The 19,421-nt window shown below is 25.5% G+C and overlaps 1 protein-coding gene across 29 annotated transcripts in view; it reads left to right on the forward strand.

Annotated features, from left to right (window-relative positions):
* Positions 1-19,421, forward strand: part of LOC122714514 (calcium-activated potassium channel slowpoke) — a 122,604-nt gene that overhangs the window by 85,719 nt on the left and 17,464 nt on the right. For 11 of the 29 annotated variants that reach the window (XM_043935896.1, XM_043935889.1, XM_043935895.1 and 8 more), the window contains exons 12-16: positions 1,231-1,386; positions 1,927-2,003; positions 5,637-5,705; positions 12,294-12,314; positions 14,806-14,868. In XM_043935896.1, coding sequence (XP_043791831.1) covers positions 1,231-1,386; positions 1,927-2,003; positions 5,637-5,705; positions 12,294-12,314; positions 14,806-14,868 — 386 coding nt within the window. Of the gene's footprint in view, positions 1-1,230; positions 1,387-1,926; positions 2,004-5,636; positions 5,706-9,629; positions 9,681-12,293; positions 12,315-14,805; positions 14,869-19,421 lie in introns of all 29 variants that reach the window. The other 18 variants (XM_043935900.1, XM_043935902.1, XM_043935897.1 and 15 more) reach the window with 6 other exon arrangements.

Consider the following 19,421-nt stretch of genomic DNA (forward strand, 5'->3'; position numbering starts at 1 on the left):
ATGGGGAAAAATTGATGAATTGAAAACGCTCTGTAATGCTGTGGGTGTCTATATCACGCTATAATTAATATTCTATATTACCACGTGAAACTTTCACTTTTACATCAAAAGCATCCAAATACCCAAATAGATAAAATATAAATTACTAAATTTTAAAAAATAGAAAATCTATTATAAAAGAAAAAATAAAATATTGGAGCAGCAAAATATAGAAAATATTCTCTCTTCTGTATGGAAAAAGATAAAGTATGGTGTCTGGAAGCTTATGAATGTAATATAAAAAACATGCAATATAAAACAAATATATATCTATATATAAATATTTTAATGTTAATTATAATGAACTTTTTATATCTTCATCACATTAATACACATGTAAATATTTTTATATGTTTCAATGCATATCACTAATAATATAAGATTTTGTTTTTCTATCTGTGAGAAATCCTGTAAAAATTTAGAAGATAAAATTTAAGTATACTCGAATTTAGATTAATCATTAATAATAAAGTAGTAGATTTATATAGTAAATGAATTTTATATGATTCTATTTATAAATTGAAGGAGAATTTATATTATTAATTAAAAGTAAATAACTTAGTAATTATAAATAATAGTAATACAATGATTAAATTAAAAATATAATAACAATGAAATTTTATATATCTTGAAGTTATTAGAATTTATTAGTGCTATTTACATATTTGCTATATTCCACTTAGAATTTCCTTTCACAATAACTCTCTCCCATAATGATATTTATTATAATAATATTGGATTTAAACGTTTACAGAATATCTCAAGCTATTTAACTTAAACTATTAATTTAATTAATGCTTTATGCGTGTATACATTCATTTATTCTCTATTTGTCATGCTTGATTATTCTTTATGTATCATATATAGCATATTAAAATCCATATTTTATAATATACTTTAACATAAATAATATTATTCTTATAGTTTATAAACTATATTATTTACATTATGTATTATATTTTCTTTCAAATATCTATTTAAATTAGATATATTTATTTAATTTAACGTTAAAACAAACTTAGTTTGCATTGATATAAACGCTTTGCGCTATTTGTTGAGCATCTATTCTCACCTATTATTTCATAATCACTATTTTATGCATAAATGTTTCTTACTTGTGAGTAAAAGTAACTATGATATTGTTTATACATTTTTAAAGGATGTAGAATATTATGCAAAACTTTATCTTAGGTTATGCTTCACGAAGTTGAAGTTATTGCTGTTGGCAATCGAGATAAAGGGCGAAGGAGGTGGCGACAGTAAGATATCAATTAATCCACGTGGTGCCAAGATCGTAGCAAATACTCAGGGATTCTTCATTGCTCAATCTGCCGACGAAGTGAAGCGGTGAGAATAAATTCTTTCTATAATCAAATCATTGAAGATGAGCTTTAATGTGGAATTTTATTATAAATTTCTTACGTAGGATAATAATCATAAATCTCTCTCTAAAATGGATCGTTTAATTATGGATCCATTTTTTAGAATATCATTTTTCAATGAAATTATACGAAATTATAACGAAGAATATGATTATATTAAATCTAAAAAAAAGTAATCTTCTAAATTAAAAATGAAATATACAAAATAATACAAAAATTTTATTCTTTCTAGATCATTTTCTATGAAGAGTGATAAACATTGAAGAATTTATAAGAAAAATAATTCTCATTGATTTTTACTTTTTTTCTAGAAGAATAAAAAATATTTTATTATTCTTAAAATAATATTTATTCAATAAATCTGATTTTTTATTATTATTTTTTATTATTAAATAAAGCATTATAGTATATTATTACATATAATAAATATAGATATTATTTTTAATTACATTATATTTTTTATTATTAATAAATGATTAATCATTCTATATGTATATTTTTCCAGGGCGTGGTTCTATTGCAAAGCATGCCACGAGGATATAAAAGACGAAACTCTGATCAAGAAGTGCAAGTGCAAAAATTGTAAGTCTTTCTAGTCTAGTGATACCTCTTAACTGACAATATTTAATTCTTACTGAAAATTTTCTGCTATCGAATTTCTTAATCAAACTCCGAATTATTATCGAAGTTATTTTATATACATTATATATATACGAATAATAATTAACGTAACATCTCTCTGTACATAGAGCGCATTGAATGTGTCGAAAAAAAAAATATTGCGAATCACACCATTCGATCCTTAATTTCGAAGAGCGCAACAAGTTGCGACAAAATATGGATCGAAGCCTTTTTCATGTGACTAAAAAAAAAAAAGATAAACGATTCTTATATACGAAGAGACATAGACTAACGTATAAGACCAGACGAATCACACAAGAAGCTCTCTTTTTCCATGATATTCCTTCGCCCTTTCCTTTTTCTTTTTCTCTGTGTCCTTTTGCCACTGAAAGCCGTAGCAGTAATTACCGCGACAATTAACCAAGTGACATGGTTGTGACCATCCTCTTGTGATATATGATCTAGTGGGGCAGCAGCAGCGCTCCTGGGGCCGGGACTTAGGTAACGTCTCACACTCGCTCGCTTAGTCTTTATCTATCTCGTTTATGACTATCTCCCTCTATGTCTTCGTTCTTTTCTTTCTCCTTTGCCTATCTTTTTCTCGTCTACTTATTTTTCCTCCCCCTTTTTTCTTCCATCTCTTTTTCCACATTTTTCTCTCTCTTTCTCTCCCTCTTTACTTTACTTTGTAAAAATTGAGTGATTTTGATTCGTAAAACTATAAAAAAGATTTTCAATGGATTTTCAATCAAGATTGAACGTTTCAGTTCTTATTTCTTCGGTTTTAATTGTAATTATGTACTTGGTTTTATTTCTTGTATTTTATTCGTTCTATTGCTCCCCTTTCTTCTCTCTTTCTCTATATATCATTGCCTCTTTGCATATTTCTGTCTTTTTTGTGTCTTAATTATGTGTATATATGCCTTCGAGTTTTTTAACCATTATCTTGCATATAAATATATATATATATATACGCCAAGGCGATGATGATGATGATGATGACGATTATGAAAATGGCGATGGGATGATTGCACCTTTTAATCCTCATTTCAGAGACACTGTCCAAACGTGACTATAGTTGGGTATTTATTCGTTTTTCACGATTTCTGTTTCCTGTTTCCATATTCTATTCATTTTCTGTTGCAAATGTCGATATATTTCGAAGAGAAAGTTGGCGAATTTAAAAAGTTATCTGTTTATGAGAATAAATATATATATATATTTTTTTTTTGAACGATTTGAAAGACTCCATCGTTCAACCAACACTTGATGCCACTTGATTACTGTGACGTGAAAAATGAAATACCACTGATACACACGTGATATGTATCCCTTTATAGTTCTGTCAGTTGGCGCATGTCCACCTGGCCAATCGAGGAAATTAGTCTGCACTCTAGTGTGTGCCCTTCTCGCTCGCCTTGCATGCATAATTAGTTTCCGATTCGAATAATTTTACGCCTTAATGATACGACAGCTTCGTATAAAACTCACTCGCTCTCTCTTTCTCTCTTTCTCTCTATCACTCTCTTTCTCTCTTTTTTAATATCCCTCAATTCGCCTTTTCTCTCTCTCTCTCTCTCTTTCTCTTCTATTTTCTCTCTGTCTATCTATCTGTCTGTCTGTCTATCTGTTTATCTATTTTACTCTATCTATATTTCTTCTAATTCTTTGCTATCGCTATTCTACCCCTATTCTAATCTCTCTTCGATCGTGTGAGAACTTTCAATGTGCCAACTGTCATTGATGAAACTCTGTCGATCGTTAGGTTTCGATCAATTTGAAATTAATCTTCTATTCGCTCTCACTCCGAATATTTGTCAAAATAATATAATGTTTCGCTAAAAAAAAAATGGATTACCTCTTGGATAACTTTGGCAATAATGATTTTCTACGATTTTTTTCGTATGAATAAATTTGTAGGGAATGACGTATATTCTTTAATCACGGATTGATTTTTCTAATTAACGATTCTACTCGTTTATAATAATGTCACACAACGTATCATACCAACACACATATATATATGTATATGTATATATATATATATATATATATATATATATATATATGTATTCATCTGAATTCATCTGAATGTAAGATCCGCTATAATATATTCAATCTCCATCACGTTAATATTAAACCCTGGGCAATCAACGTGATTTTGTGTGAATTTTATTTCGCTGTATCGAAATTTAGAGAGAAATTCTTTATGCGTCATTTTTGAAATTATTAAGAAATTTCAGGATGGATGAAAATACATCGGAGGTAAATAGTGTTTGAGGAGCTTTGTAGTTTATTTTTGTAGTTTATTTTGTTCTCTTTATTTAGTATCCCTTATCCTGACTGTAGGAAACCTGACCGTGCTGATTGAGAGTAAATTTAAGCAAATAATATGATATAATACATATAGGGCTGCTATCTTTTGATTCATACGTGAACGATAAATATGATAATTAAATTTTATCGAGAATGTTTCATTTAATGATTAATTCTTATTTATTAATTAATATAAAAATGAAAATAAATACAAATCTTATGTTACTTTTATGATACTTATGAAATCTTATGTTACTTATATTTTTATTTTATTACAAACCAAGATATATTAATTTATCATAAATCTTCACGTGTGAATGTTTGAACAATTACCTATAAACTTATGTCTATAAGGTGCTTAGCAGAATTCTGTCTTTGCTAACATATTCTGCAATTATAAATAAAATTTCCAATAATAAATTCATAAATATTATATAGTAGAACCTTTTGTATCCAAATTAATAATAGACAAATAGAAATTTATAAGTTTGTCAATTTGTTTCAATATCTAAAAATTTTATATCATTTTAATAAGTCTGATAACTACGTATGAATGCTTTGAGAAGATATATCATTGTTGTTAATATTGTCGTTTATTATTTTAATTATTTATTTTATAAATATTTTAATAAGAGTTTAAATTATATAAAAAGAAGTTTACATTTATAGAAGAAGAAAATCATAAAATAAATTTTAATTTGTATAATTATAACAAATGATTTATAAAATTATCATACAATATTATATTATGTAAATAATATATATTTTTAACAGGAAAATATATTATTAAGATATATTTTGTTCAAATAACAAAAACATTTGTATAATCATTCAGATACGGAAGGTTTTACTCTATTAAAAATTTACGATGCAATAAAAAAAAAAATATCAAATAACATTTTTATTTTCAGGAAGAAATAAGGTAGACAATTTCTATATTTACAATATCTAATAGTAATAATTAAAGCTTTGGGGTGCTGTTGAGGAACGATGAATAAGATGTTTCAACTTTTACGATATTATGTTTATTACGATATTTTCATTTTATTTTTAGTCCCAGTACACGCTATCAAAGTTTCTATGGTAATTCGCGAGAATACCTTGTATATTTATAATAATTTTCTAAAAATTCAATTTCGTTCTCTGGTTCCTAACAAAATCTCTTTAACCATTGATAAACCATTAATCCTCCTATACCATTTTCCAGTCATTTCAGTAGAATATCCCTGCGTGTTTACTGACAAACATATGTCCGGGCCGATCGCTCGATTTTTACAGATGTGGGGATGATGATGATGCAGACCGGCATGGTGAAGGGAAACACTGCCTACAGCAGTTACCTCGACGGTACGCGTATTTGTACCTTCCTTGCCGTCCTTTTCATCCCAATGTACATCCTTTATCGACCTATATCTACGACTTTGTCAGAATAATCTTAAAGGAAATAAATAGGGATATGCTATACAGTCCCGAACTTCGGGTCGAGTCGGAAATATTCGAGTAGAATCGTGCGAGGTTTCGATATTGCTCGAAGTAAGCAGCTGTCTGACTTCGGTTCGACTCGACAATAATCGGACGTGATCGGCTAAAGGCTTTAATGACCGAGACTTGAGCTCTTGAACCGAAATGAGACAACGAATGACTTTTGAATCGAATCTTTTAGGATTTAATACGACAGTATCGAGAACTCGTCCGATTCTACACGAATTTTTCCGACTTGTCCCGAATCTGTAAATCAGAAATATATATTTGTGAGATGATATCATAAGAAAAGATCATTATTCTGATAAATTCTCTCTGTTTGAGTCAAATTTGAGAAACGAATTATTTTTATTATTTTCAAAAATAAGAAAATCAATTGACTCAAACAGGGTTTAATTGATTTTGCGTTTAACCAGGTAAGATGGCGTAAGTGATAAAAAAGAAAAAAAGAGAAATGCAAGTTAGATGTTTAATAATTCACTGTATATGATATCATCATATGCACTTACTCCACGGTACCTGCGTTTGAACATTTTTGACATCGTTCGATATTGTTTCTCGCTGGGCTTTTGCTAGAGCTAATATATTTTGGCGATTATTGTTTTTTAAAATGAAGCAGCAACGTCGAATTCAAGCTGGACGAAGATCGTTACACATCGCATATGTACAGAATTTCAGTTCGATATAAATTTTGCTTCAGTTTTCACGAAAAATCGTCGCTTTTGCGGATATGCTAATTTTGCTAAGCACGTTAATATTAACTCGTATATTCTGTGTCTACACGTTCCTGGCTGTTACGTTTCACTGATTAAGAAACTTGCTCGTTTCAGGCTTGCCAATGATTATCGTTTTTAATCGTTATTCGATGTGCTTATATTAAACATTTTGAATTATTTTCTTCACAATTCAAATGTTATCCTCTTTATTTTCCATTTAATTTTCTCTGTTTTAGAATAGCATTGAATTTATCAAAAAGTTAATAGGTCAGTTTTATTTTCAAATTTATTGATTAAGAGCTGTCAAATATCTTCAAAGTTATTTGACATTTCTTTTTCTAATTTTATTTTCAAAAAATTTTTTTTTGTATATAATATAAAATTGCACATTAGTACACTAGATATTGGAACGTTCTTGTGAATTTTATTTCAATTCTAGAAATAGAAGAACTCTTTTATCATTGATATTTTATAAAAATTTTATATCTTATAACAGATATTGTACACCTATGCTATTATATTATAATAAATCTTTATTTTTGATTAATATAATGTTACTTGGATGATAATAATATCAAAATAGATTCAAATTATTTAATATTTTATTTTTCAAGTTTATTTTCATAAATTATTCTAATTATTCTATCTATTAATAAATTCTTTTTATTAAACAAATAACTTATTATATTATTAAATAATATGATAATAACGAGTATATTGTCTTATATTTTTGTAATCTTTTTTTTAATCTACTACTATTGCTTTTGTAGATATTCATAAATTATATTTTTAAAAAATAATCTTGTTTTTCATCTTTATTAACCAATAAAATTTTATTTGAAAATTGATGAAAATTGAAAATTGAAAATTGTTTTTTCTCTTCTATAAATTTTTTAATTGGATTATTAGTTTTGTTTAATACATGTCATGTTTATATAAAGTGTTTTATAATATATGGGTCAATTTCAGGAATTAACATATATGAAAACAACGAATAAAATTAATATGAATATGAAATATATATAAATATATATAAATATGAATATATATATAAATATAATATATATATATCATATATATCATAAATATATCAATAATTATCAATGCTTAAAAAAATATATAATGTTTTCCTTGTCAAAATTACATCAGAAAATATGTCTAATTTGAAATATTCAAATCCATTTTAATCATTTTCTTTGTGCAATTAATTTTTTAATAATTAGCAATAATGGATTAAAATGAAACACTTGATATTTATTTTTGCTATCATAACATATTTTTAAGTTTTGAATAATTTTTTTAAATATTTCTCGCTTATTAAAAAATATCTTTGAAAAGTCGAATTTAGAAGTTAAAACAGACACAAAAGTTGGTATAGTATATTAAAATATTGGTTGAGCCTTATTTATTAAGTTATAAGCAATTTAAGTTCGCATTAGATGAAGAGATATTGCGTTAGACAGGTAGCTCTATCTCTGTTTTTCTTCATCTACAAACTTAAATTGCTTATAACTTAATAAATAAATTTTAAACAACATTTTTGCATATCAACTTTTTTGTTTTAACTTTCAGAATCAATTCTCGAAACGAATATATTAATACCTTGTATGTGCATATATATAGGCGTATATTATGATTGATTGCACAATCAATTTTAGGACATATCTGGATAATTATTCTAAATATTTTTACTTCTGTCGTTCCAATATATTTCATTTTGAAGAGAATTTTTTAACTTGGTTTTTGCACTATTGATTAACATAAAAACACGGAAATAATTCTTTTTGTATGCGTTAGAAACATGTTTGTTTTTTGATTTGATAAAATTAAAAATAATATATTTGAAATAAATCTGGAATAAATCTGGAATATCTGGAATAATCTGGAATATATGCAATTTTTGTTTGACCAATACCTAGAAAAATATTCATATAATATTCTCATACGTTATTGTACATTTTAAAATAGTATAATATATAATATATAGTATATAATAATATATAGTAAAACTATAAAAACTATAGTTTTCATATTTCATATTTGTAAATTATTCCTTTAATAATTAGATAAATTATGTACTTTACATCAAAAATGAAGAATAATTAAATATTTATTAAATATCATTTGAAGAAGTTGAAAATAATTATTAAAAATCTTAAAATCTTAAAAAAAAATCTAAAAATCTTAAAAAAAAACACTAGCTTTTGATGGATGATATTTCAGCAAAGAAAATTTGTAACAGTTTTCTTTAATAAAGCACAAGATAATTTTTCGATATGAAAGAAAAACCATTAGCATACTTAGTAGGTGCATTTGCGTGGATGAATGTGTATATATGTACGTATGCGTGAAAAAATGATTTTAGAAATACTTGTAACAGTGTAATCACAAACAGTTTTCGAATATATGAAAAATAAAGTTACAAGTGAATGCCACCGGTGTAAGCACCTTTAATTCTAAATTTATACGGATGATGATAATCGATGCCCAGGGTTTATCGAACACAACGATTAAAAATACTTCATTCTCCCCTCACATGTTGCGCATATTTGATATCATTCACTGACATCACAACAATAACGTCGACATTATGATTAATATTTATTATTATTCGAAGGAGACGATTCGTGTCTCTGACGAAAAAGAAGAAAGAAAAAAAAACGGAATACGTATCATCATTTGGCCATTATGTAAAATCTATATGGGCCACACACTTATAATTGTATAGTATTTTCTGTACACCGATCCTCATACTTAGACCGAAACGACTTAAAGTGATCGCTTTAAATCAATAGTGTGTTTTAACCATAGATTTCTCTATCGATTGTCACGTTTTATTTTATTTTATATTATTCATTATTATTATTGTTATTAATAATCGATTATTTATTAATCGAGTTTTAAATTACCCGTATTTTTCATATTTTGTTTAAAATTCACAACGTGATAAAACGATTGAGACTTTGCGGTTAACCCTCCCTTACCTGTCACACCCACCCCCAACACCCCGCATTTAGGTTCACCTTATTTTGGTATAACAACTAACAGCTCTGGTTCTCCTCCCTTCGGGCAGTGGCCACATTCCGGAAAGGCGTGCGAGCTGTTCAAATGGTTGGAAGAGCAAGTATGTATCCCCCGAATGTAGAATTGTCTTCCACGTCCCTTTTTTTTTTCTTTCATACTCTTTTTTTCTCTCTCTCTCTTTCTCTCTCTAATTTTAGCCTCTTCCCATCGTTAAGTAATGTGAGAAAATATAGTCGAAATTTATTTAAAAAATAGTTTATTAATTTCATGCAACTTTTAAATCAATATAATTAAAAAAAAATCTATTATTTCAAAATTTTAGTAAATTATGAATGATAATAGATATAAAAATATGAGGTATATAATTTATATTATTATTTATATTAATTTATAATTAATAATTATATAATATATAATTTATATTATTATTTATATTTATATTTAGAAAAAAATATTCGATTTAAAGGTTGATTGCACACAAAATTCTCCTTTCGTTGATCATTTAAATCGCGTTGATCATCTTTTTGTTTTTACAATTTTTAAAATTTGAAATCTATAGTATTGTTGTATTGAATTATTTATATTTATATACGTGTAATTAGAATAAGGAAATATGTGAGATTAAAGTTAAACCAATTTATCATAGCTTAGTTTAAAAAACAAAATTTAAGTTAAAGGAAAGTGTAAAATCGAAAAAAAAAATATTAACCTGGAATCATATTTAAATACTCGACAAAGTATAGCACAACGTTTCGATAATTTTTATAGTTATTTATACGACGTTTTTTTCTTGATTATTCAAAATTAGAACATACATATACGTATAGACATGTTCGTTGTGCTAATTTGTGTAATTTCATCTAAATTGATAATAATTGATTTTTCAAAGTAGAACATACATTAGTGTTTTGAATTCCTATGTGATGTGATGTATTTTTTTGTTTCTTTCTTTTTTTTTTTTTCTGCAACCGAAATTACTATTTACATATTTCGATGTCGTTTTGAATGTAGTTCTCTGAAGGTATGTAAGTGTTTTTTTTTTTGTTTTCGATGGTTATTGTTGTGAGTGAATTATTGAAATTGAATCGTCTTAAACTCACGCGATGTGATTGCCTTGAGTTCTTTTAACTATTTCTAATTTGATCTTGCATCGGTGTTCAATATCTAACTATTATATCTATATTCAAAAATTTTTTTTTTATTTTTTTCTTTAGAATATCTTAGAATAGTGTTTCTTGAGTGGTTTATTTACTTGTTTCATGGCAAAGTCAATGACTATATTTGGAAAAAATCGTTTCCTCCGATATCCCGATACTTGCTTCAATTCCTTAGGTGTTTTTTAAACGTCATTGAAAAATGTTAAACATGTTGCATAATGTTGAATCGATTACAATATTAAGTATGCAGTATTTAACATATATATATATATGTGCTTCGAGTTATCGCAAATTATATTGTAAAAGCTATGTGCTTTTATGATTTTCATTACGTTCGATTCATCTTCAGAATTTAGAAAATAACTAATAAATGTGAGAATATATGTAGTTGAATTTTTGAAAATTATATTTTTTTTATAAAATTGTATCGAATAAATTTTAGTTTAATTTTATTTAGAAGAAAAAATTATCTTTTGCTAATCGAATATTTTTGTGCTATTGAGCTATTTTAAGATTAATTTCATATTTAAAATCAGTTGTTATATACATATTTTTATAATTTAATAATTGATTTAATTATATTTTCATTAATTATCCTCTTGCACAATTATTGAACAAGTTATTAGTGATGTTTGACAAGTTAGAAGTTACAAATAATTAATCACTTTTGTTGTATATATCTATAATAACATTTATTGAATTAAATAAATGAATTTTTTAAATAAAATATAATGATATATTCATTTGTATTAAAGATATTTATTTCAAAAATATGTTATTTTCAAGTGATCATTATTCCGAATCAAAAAAAAAGTATAAAAAAAAATATACATATTTCAATCCAAGCAAAAGAAGAATGATTTTTGAAAAAATAAAAATTTTATGTAGTATTTCATCAAATGAGATAATAAATATTAAAATATTTTGAATTCATTTTCAAATAAATTATTATTCAAATAATAAACGATTCAAATTTTAATAAAATTTGAATAAGGAAAAAAATCATAAATTATTTGAATATTACAAAAAAACAAAGAAAAATACTGTTCTAATTTGCAACTCGTCAATACCACTAATATTATTAACTATTAAATTATCGTGCAAATGGATAAATAAATCGATCAATTCGAATATGCACGTGAGTAAAAAAAAAAAAAATTAAAATGTACACGCGATAATACACGCTTGTAAAAAACGGGAGGTAGAAAAATAGAAAGAGGGTAAGAAAAATCAATCAACAGTTTCACTCGCATCGGAGCCTAACACGATCATTATATCACTCTAATTTCATCTATGATCCATGCGTGCATATATGTGTATCTCTTTGTACAACGTCACGACATATACATGCGCGCGCAAGCACGCACGCACGCACATCTTACCTATCGATATACACGTGTATCACATATGTGTGCCCGCAAGGCGTGCACACAGCACACATACGCATAACACATTATGTACACCGTTAATATGAAGAAAAGATATATCTATATAACTAACTTTCTATGTGTCTATCTGTTTGAACTTTCTTCTCTTCGTCCTCTACTTCTACTTAGGTGAAGACTTCTCGTATGCAAGTAAGTCTAACATAAAGCGGGTGTATAATCAATATTTTTGTACATATGTATGCATAATATTATTATTATAACGCGGGAATCCGTATTGATAAGGCATAGATCATAAGACGTAGGCTGTACATGGTCACTGTATTTTACTGACACATGCTTTATTCGTATGTTTATCGTTATATACTTTCTATTTTTACACGGTGTAATACTGTTTTTATAGATTTGGATTCTTCGCTTTTTTCTTTCTCTTTTAATTGTCTTATAAAGGAAAATCCTTATCTCTTTGGAAAAAAAATTAAAAAATATTTCGAACATCATTCTCTTTGTTTCTTGTTTGAATCGTTATTTTTTTTTTTGTCTGAGATGATCTTCAAAAATTTGTTAATTAATTGTTCCAAGAATTTTGAATAAATATTTAATCCTTTAGATTCCAATAGTATAATAAAAAATTTAATTAATTATACATTATTCATTTTCTCAATTTCTTTTAAAATTAAACATATGTCATTTTTATAACGAACGATTTATATATTATAATTTTACAATTTACAATCTAAAATAATATTTTAGATTTTAATATTCATCACAATGAAATAACAATTTTAATAATTTTGCTAAATAAATATATTTAAAAGAAATATATTTAAAAAATATATTAAAAATATATATATTATATATAAATGTGAAGAAATATTTAAAAGGAAAAAAATAATTAAAGATTGCAACGAAAGATACAATACATTAGAATTAAAGAATAATGGATTTTCTTTTATGTGTCATACAATAAATTATTTATCTTCCTTATAACGATAAATATCGAAATAAAAAGAAAAGTTAATCGAATAGCACAAAATAAATTACGCGATGAGATATACACGATATAAGCGTTACGAGCATTTGAAGTGGCCTTTTACACGCGCTACACTTTTCACTCCCTCGGTCGATTAAGCTTTATATTAGGAGCTTAACGACGCCAATGGCAAAAGAAAAGTGCTCACAAGATAAAGAGCTGCATATACTATACGAATTCGCGAATAGTTTTGCAAACGACGAGTTTCACGTTAATTTCTATTACTATAACGTGTCTCCCCCTTCCCTCTTTTATAATTCTGCTTTGACACGGTAGAAACCCTATATAACTCTCTCGAATAATATACCTTTTTGTCTCGAGTTTTCCCAATTTGTCGCACGAGTTTTATAAATAATATTTGTCAAAGACCGCACTTGCAATACCGAGTAAATATTCACACCGTAAGAATTATTATTAATCTGCACGCTTAGATACGATAGAATAGAAGATAGATTTGTCAGAGGCAAAGATATTTATTTAATCGTGCATTATAAAGGAAAAATTATTTTCTTTATTTTAAATATTAATTTCTCTCGAGTTTGTTCTTTGCCTCTGTTATAATTTTTGCATGAAATTGAGTGCATTGCCTGTGCACAGTGCTTAAAATCTGGTTATGAGAACGTGTATATAATTCACCACTACTTTAGACTATATTTGTACAACGCGGAGGAGAATCACGATGTACAGATTGTTTTTTTGTTTCTTCTTTTTTTTTTTTTTTTTTAAACTTTTTTTCCTTTTGATATTTTGTACAATATCGTGCCTCGATTACTTCTGGACTCGTCCGCGTTGCCACGAACAGCATTGAAAACGGTAGTTCTTTCAGAGTAATAATTTGATTTCTAGAATATTGATAATATATTATTTAGATTAGAACAAGATTCGTTTCAGTCGATAAAAAGAATTTCATTGTTATTGTCTTTTTAACGCGAAGATCTTTTGTTCTCATAATTGTTCATTATTTCAAACAATTAATTGCAAACAAAAAATCTGTTTCAAAAAATTTGTGATCTAATTTTTATTTGAACAATAAATATTGATGAATAATGAATATTAAAAATATTAAATGTTGATATAATAAAATCTTTTTAAATCAATTTTATGATTAATTCTATATAGATGTAAAATAATCATATCGCATGAAAGTCAATTTTATTGCTTTTAATTTTAAATTTTGGTGCCAAAATATTATTATTGCCTAATTTTTTCAAATATCAAAATTAGTCTTTATAAACCTAAACAATTTAATATCTGTGATTAATTATTGAATTATGTTATATTAAAATGCTAATATAATATAATATGATATAATATAATATAATTCTCGCAATTAACGACAATAATAAAATTAAATAATTTTTGATGTATCAATCTTCATGATTTCTGATTCTGATTTCTGATTCTGCCATATTTTAAAAGTTAATGCTATTTATACTATGTAATAGTACTCTTCAATTGAAGTAGATGGCAGCACAGTGACGATTTACAAAAAATCTTTCGATAATAAGATATTTTTCATCGATTTAAGACTGGAATGAAGCTTTAATTGATTAAAATGCAAGTATAGGAATGGCAGTGGTAGCAATAGCGTAGAAACTAGGCCTTAGGTAATTAGTTAGGGTAGCTAACATGTGTAGTGGTTTGTTACAGACGACCACCATCCTCCCCCCACATTCACTCCGCCAGAACTGCCCAAGATGGTTCACGTAAGAGGTACAGTTACACCTCAATCAAAACCGTGTTATAATTTTGCAAGCTGCCCTTCCTAATTTTTATGAAATACACGGTATATACGGGTATACACTGTAATCAATCGCTTTCAGTCTCTTGGACGAAGGAACTCGAAGTGCTGCTTCACAAAAGTGCTTCGCTCTCGATTTAACAACTGTCTGCACTCAATTTCTGATGTTTTTCGATTTTCTTTTTTTCTTTTTTTTTTTTATTCTTCTTTTTTTTTCTTTTTTCTTTTTTCTTTTTTATGCATCATGATAGCTTCAACGACCAATTGCGACATTTCTAGGACATATTCTAGGAATCCAACACGACTTTTCGACCGACGTTTGATAACAGTGCTGGATTTAAGTTGTTTTTTAATTCGATTATTTGAAAGTGTATTATGAAATCGCTGTGAAAATGATATTAAATGATAATTTCGAGAATATCGTATTTTGTATATTTTTTTTTTATGTTTATTTTTTTTTAATGTTAAGAGATATTAGAACATATGAATAAATATCAGAAATATAAGAAACAATTTCTAAATATTTTTATGCTTTTTGAAAATTTATTGAAATTTATTTTTCAATATTATATATATGTGACATTATGAGTTCAATAGGATATAATAATATCATCTAACATTAAATAATTTCATTTAATAATGTTCCAAAGATTAATGATAATAAATTATTTCTATTTCTCGATGAAATTTATATAATCTTCCTATAATTATTATTTATTTTTCATAAAACTAGCAAACTTAATTTTTTTTCATATAAATAAAAGAAAAGAAAAAATATAAAATAAAAATATAAACAAAAATCATATTAAAATAATTAATTCAAATTTAACAAATAAAAATTTCTATAAACAAATGATTAATAAAATTGTGATAATACGTAATTTAAACTAAATTGTTACTCAAAATAAAAATTCCAGCACTGTTTCTGAATACATACATTTTTATACATACGTAATATGGAATATGTACGGAAAAACGCGTTATTTTCACTACGATTTTGGAGAAAGTAGAAAGATACTTGTATAAATTGTTTAAGATAATTATTTTTCTGCAATTAAAAAAATTTCGATTACATTATAATGTCGTTATTTACTACTTTCTCCGGTCGCGATGAGTGCATGCAGCTGTACATTAGATATATTATAGTTTGCATCTTATGTTAACAATTATATTATTTTTACACAGATGTAGTGAATTAAAATTTTTTGTAGTTTAACTTTAGTTCTCACTATGGCTATCATATCACTATCTTATAAACGACATGTCATTTCTTCCCTTTCTTTCACTTTTTTCTTCTTTTTCCTTTTCTTTTTTTTTTTTCTCCTTTGTTTTGTGTTTTCTATAAAATAAAATCATTGCAATTCGTTAGAATACATACGATTATCATAGAATTTTATAGTTATTAGACTATATAGCATCAATTATCATGTTTTTGTTTCATGTTGTGATCATTTGTTTTGTTATAGTTTTGAAAGCAACATATTTGTTCATAGACAAAACACAATGATTAATTTATGGATAATTTTTATAATTAGAGAAGACAATTGTGATGTTGAACAAATTTAGTTTACGTAACTTGAGTGCAAAGTACTTAATTAATTTTGAATAACGATTCTTTTTAAGAATTCAATTTGAAATAAAAAATGTAACGTGTAATAAATGTAATAGTGAAGGAAAGAAAAAATCAATTCGAACGCTTGATAACCTTATTCGCGACAAACATACCTTTCCATGTAATTGAAATATATGCAATACATTTGCTGGTGTTCGTCTGCGTAAGTAGTGGAGCAGGAATTCATAAAGACATCAGTTTTTCTCATTCTGGTTTTTTTCTATAATCGAATAAGAAATTATAAACAAAAATCTTCGTACATTATTTTTTAAAAGAAAGAAAATTCTGATTATAATGAAAATTTATAATTGAAAATTGTACGTATATGTGTGAAGCATAATGGATCAAACATTTTTTTTTTTTCTCTCAAAAAATTTCTTTGAGAAGATAAAATTTTCTTAATATTTTCTTTTTAAATTTTGAATAGAATTTATATTAATAAATCCAGAGTATATTTTGTATTAAAATTTTTATTTTATCCTGCATTATTATAAAATTATATTTTAAGAAAAACGGAAAAAGCATTAAAATTTTAAAGATTGATTCATCATGATGAAAAAAATATTACATCGTATATAATTTGGTATAGTATGTAATACAATCAGATAGAAGATGATTTTATATTAATTTAAAAAGAAAAAAAGATATTTTTTTGTTTGATATTTTTTTTTCGATAAAATCAATTTTGAAAAACTGTAAAATATATGATTGAATATCATCAGCAGACTATTAATTGAATATTTTATATGCAAAAAATAAAAAATGTAAAAGATTTTTAATTTGTTTAAATTTTTGTTTTCAAAAAATAAATTCGAAATTTTATTTTCTCAAAAAGTATTCTTCAAATTGAAAAATTTTAATCTACATTTTTCATATGTAAAGTAATCTTTTATCAATAATCAATTCTTACCAAGAATTAATTATATTTCCTTATTATTTGAATTTTCAATTTCCTCAAAAATAAAGTTTTAAATAAAAAATATTTTAAATTTTTTTCTATTGTTTTTTATCTAATTGTACAGTACATCGATTACTAAACATATTGTAAGCAATAATTTATTATATATATTCAAAAAGTTTCATTTAAAGCAGAATTTTTGTTAGATTTGATATAACAATTTTTTAATTGAATCTGCATAAGATAAGTATGATGATTTTTGTAATTGAATTTTGTAAATGACAAAAATTTTTTACAAATTCGCAAAATATTCGATAAATTATTTTAATTCGTATAGAGTAAATTTGAAAGATGAGAATAAATTTCGCGGATAGTTTGAGAAATGCTGTTTGAATTCAAATATTTTGAGTGATATTCAAACTTTTTCAATGAATATTTCTGTGTTCTATGTAGATAAATATTATACTTGGTTTAGGATGCTTAGAAATATTTTTTTCGATATTTCTTCTTTTGATATGTATATAATTCGCATATGTCCTGAGTATATATATATATTATTGTCATTTATATATATAATATATATATATATATATGCATTTTATTTGTGTAATTTTAATATCAAGTGTAAACAAATGAATAAATAGCTGTAGAAAGCACGGTAGATTGACAGATACATTATTCGTTATTATTATTATTATCATTATTATTATTATTTATTTTTTATGGTGACATTTAGACAAAGCACATTTTTCACCTTTTGTATTTCATTTGATCCATTTATTTACCATATTTATTTATTATATATATAATGGTGTTTCACTCAACTCACTTATCGCGACAGATGCCTAATTATTATTATTATTTTTTTCTTGTCTTCTGCAAACAGCACGTGCCGTAATGGCTAAGAATTGCTTGTGTACAATGAACGTTGCTTTGGTTTCTATTGATACGTCAAATTTTCCTTTGTAAAGATTTATCTCGCATACTTTTTGACGCAGACACTATATACAGGATGTTCCATTTTAATCTCTACTTCAATCTCCTAAAGTCAACACGTAGAGTTTGGAAGCTTATATCTCAGGAATAGCTTGTACCAAAGACCTATTTAAGTAGCGTTTTGAAAATATTTCGATGTAGCTGCAATAATACCAACTATGATAGTATGTAGTAAAAAAATATTTAGTTTTTTATTTTTATCTTAAATTTAATATTGACATTTATATGTTTGTTAAAGGACATCATAAGTCAAATAAATAATAGCATGATCTTCTTTTTGATAGTTTTTCGTGTCTTCCATATTTTTATTATTCGAAATATTTATTCTAAAAAATTAAAATGGAACATCCTGTATATTATTATTGAAAAATTGACCAATATAGTTTAATGCATCACTTTTCGCTTTCACGTTTAATGCGTTGTGTTATAAAATAAATGATCCAATTGTTTCATCAATTTTTATATTTTTATTATTGCTTTGGATCATCTAATTTTATATAGAAATAAGTATTTGAGAATATGATATTAAATATTTTTTATGTAATAGAAAATATATTTTTCAGAAACTTTAAAGAAATTCGTAAAATTTATAATGATAAATTATATAAGAAGTTATTTTTAATCATTTTTGTGATTTTGAAATAATATTTATTTTATTTTTTTTATTCGTAAGAAAAATTATTTTTGCGTTAATATTTGACATTTTATCAATAATAACAGTGGTAAAAATTACGACAATTGTGCAAATTTAAAAAAATTATATCGTTAAAAAATAATCTAAAGATTATTAAATTTTTTAATTAGATTTTCGAAAAATATTAAAATATAAAATTATTTATCAATATTTATAAAAATTCGTGTATTCGACGTATTCTTGAAAACCATAAGTATAGTTCATCAGTTCATCGCAATTCTAATTATTTAAAATTTTTCAAATAAAAAATGGCACGTGCAAAATATTTAGGATAAAGTATGCGTGCCTGTAAGCATGAGGCTGTAGGCTCTCTTTGTCGATTAAA

Source organism: Apis laboriosa, unplaced genomic scaffold (assembly GCF_014066325.1).
Source record: "Apis laboriosa isolate Shangri-la unplaced genomic scaffold, ASM1406632v1 scaffold30_cov140, whole genome shotgun sequence".
Classification (NCBI taxonomy): Eukaryota; Metazoa; Arthropoda; class Insecta; order Hymenoptera; family Apidae; genus Apis; species Apis laboriosa.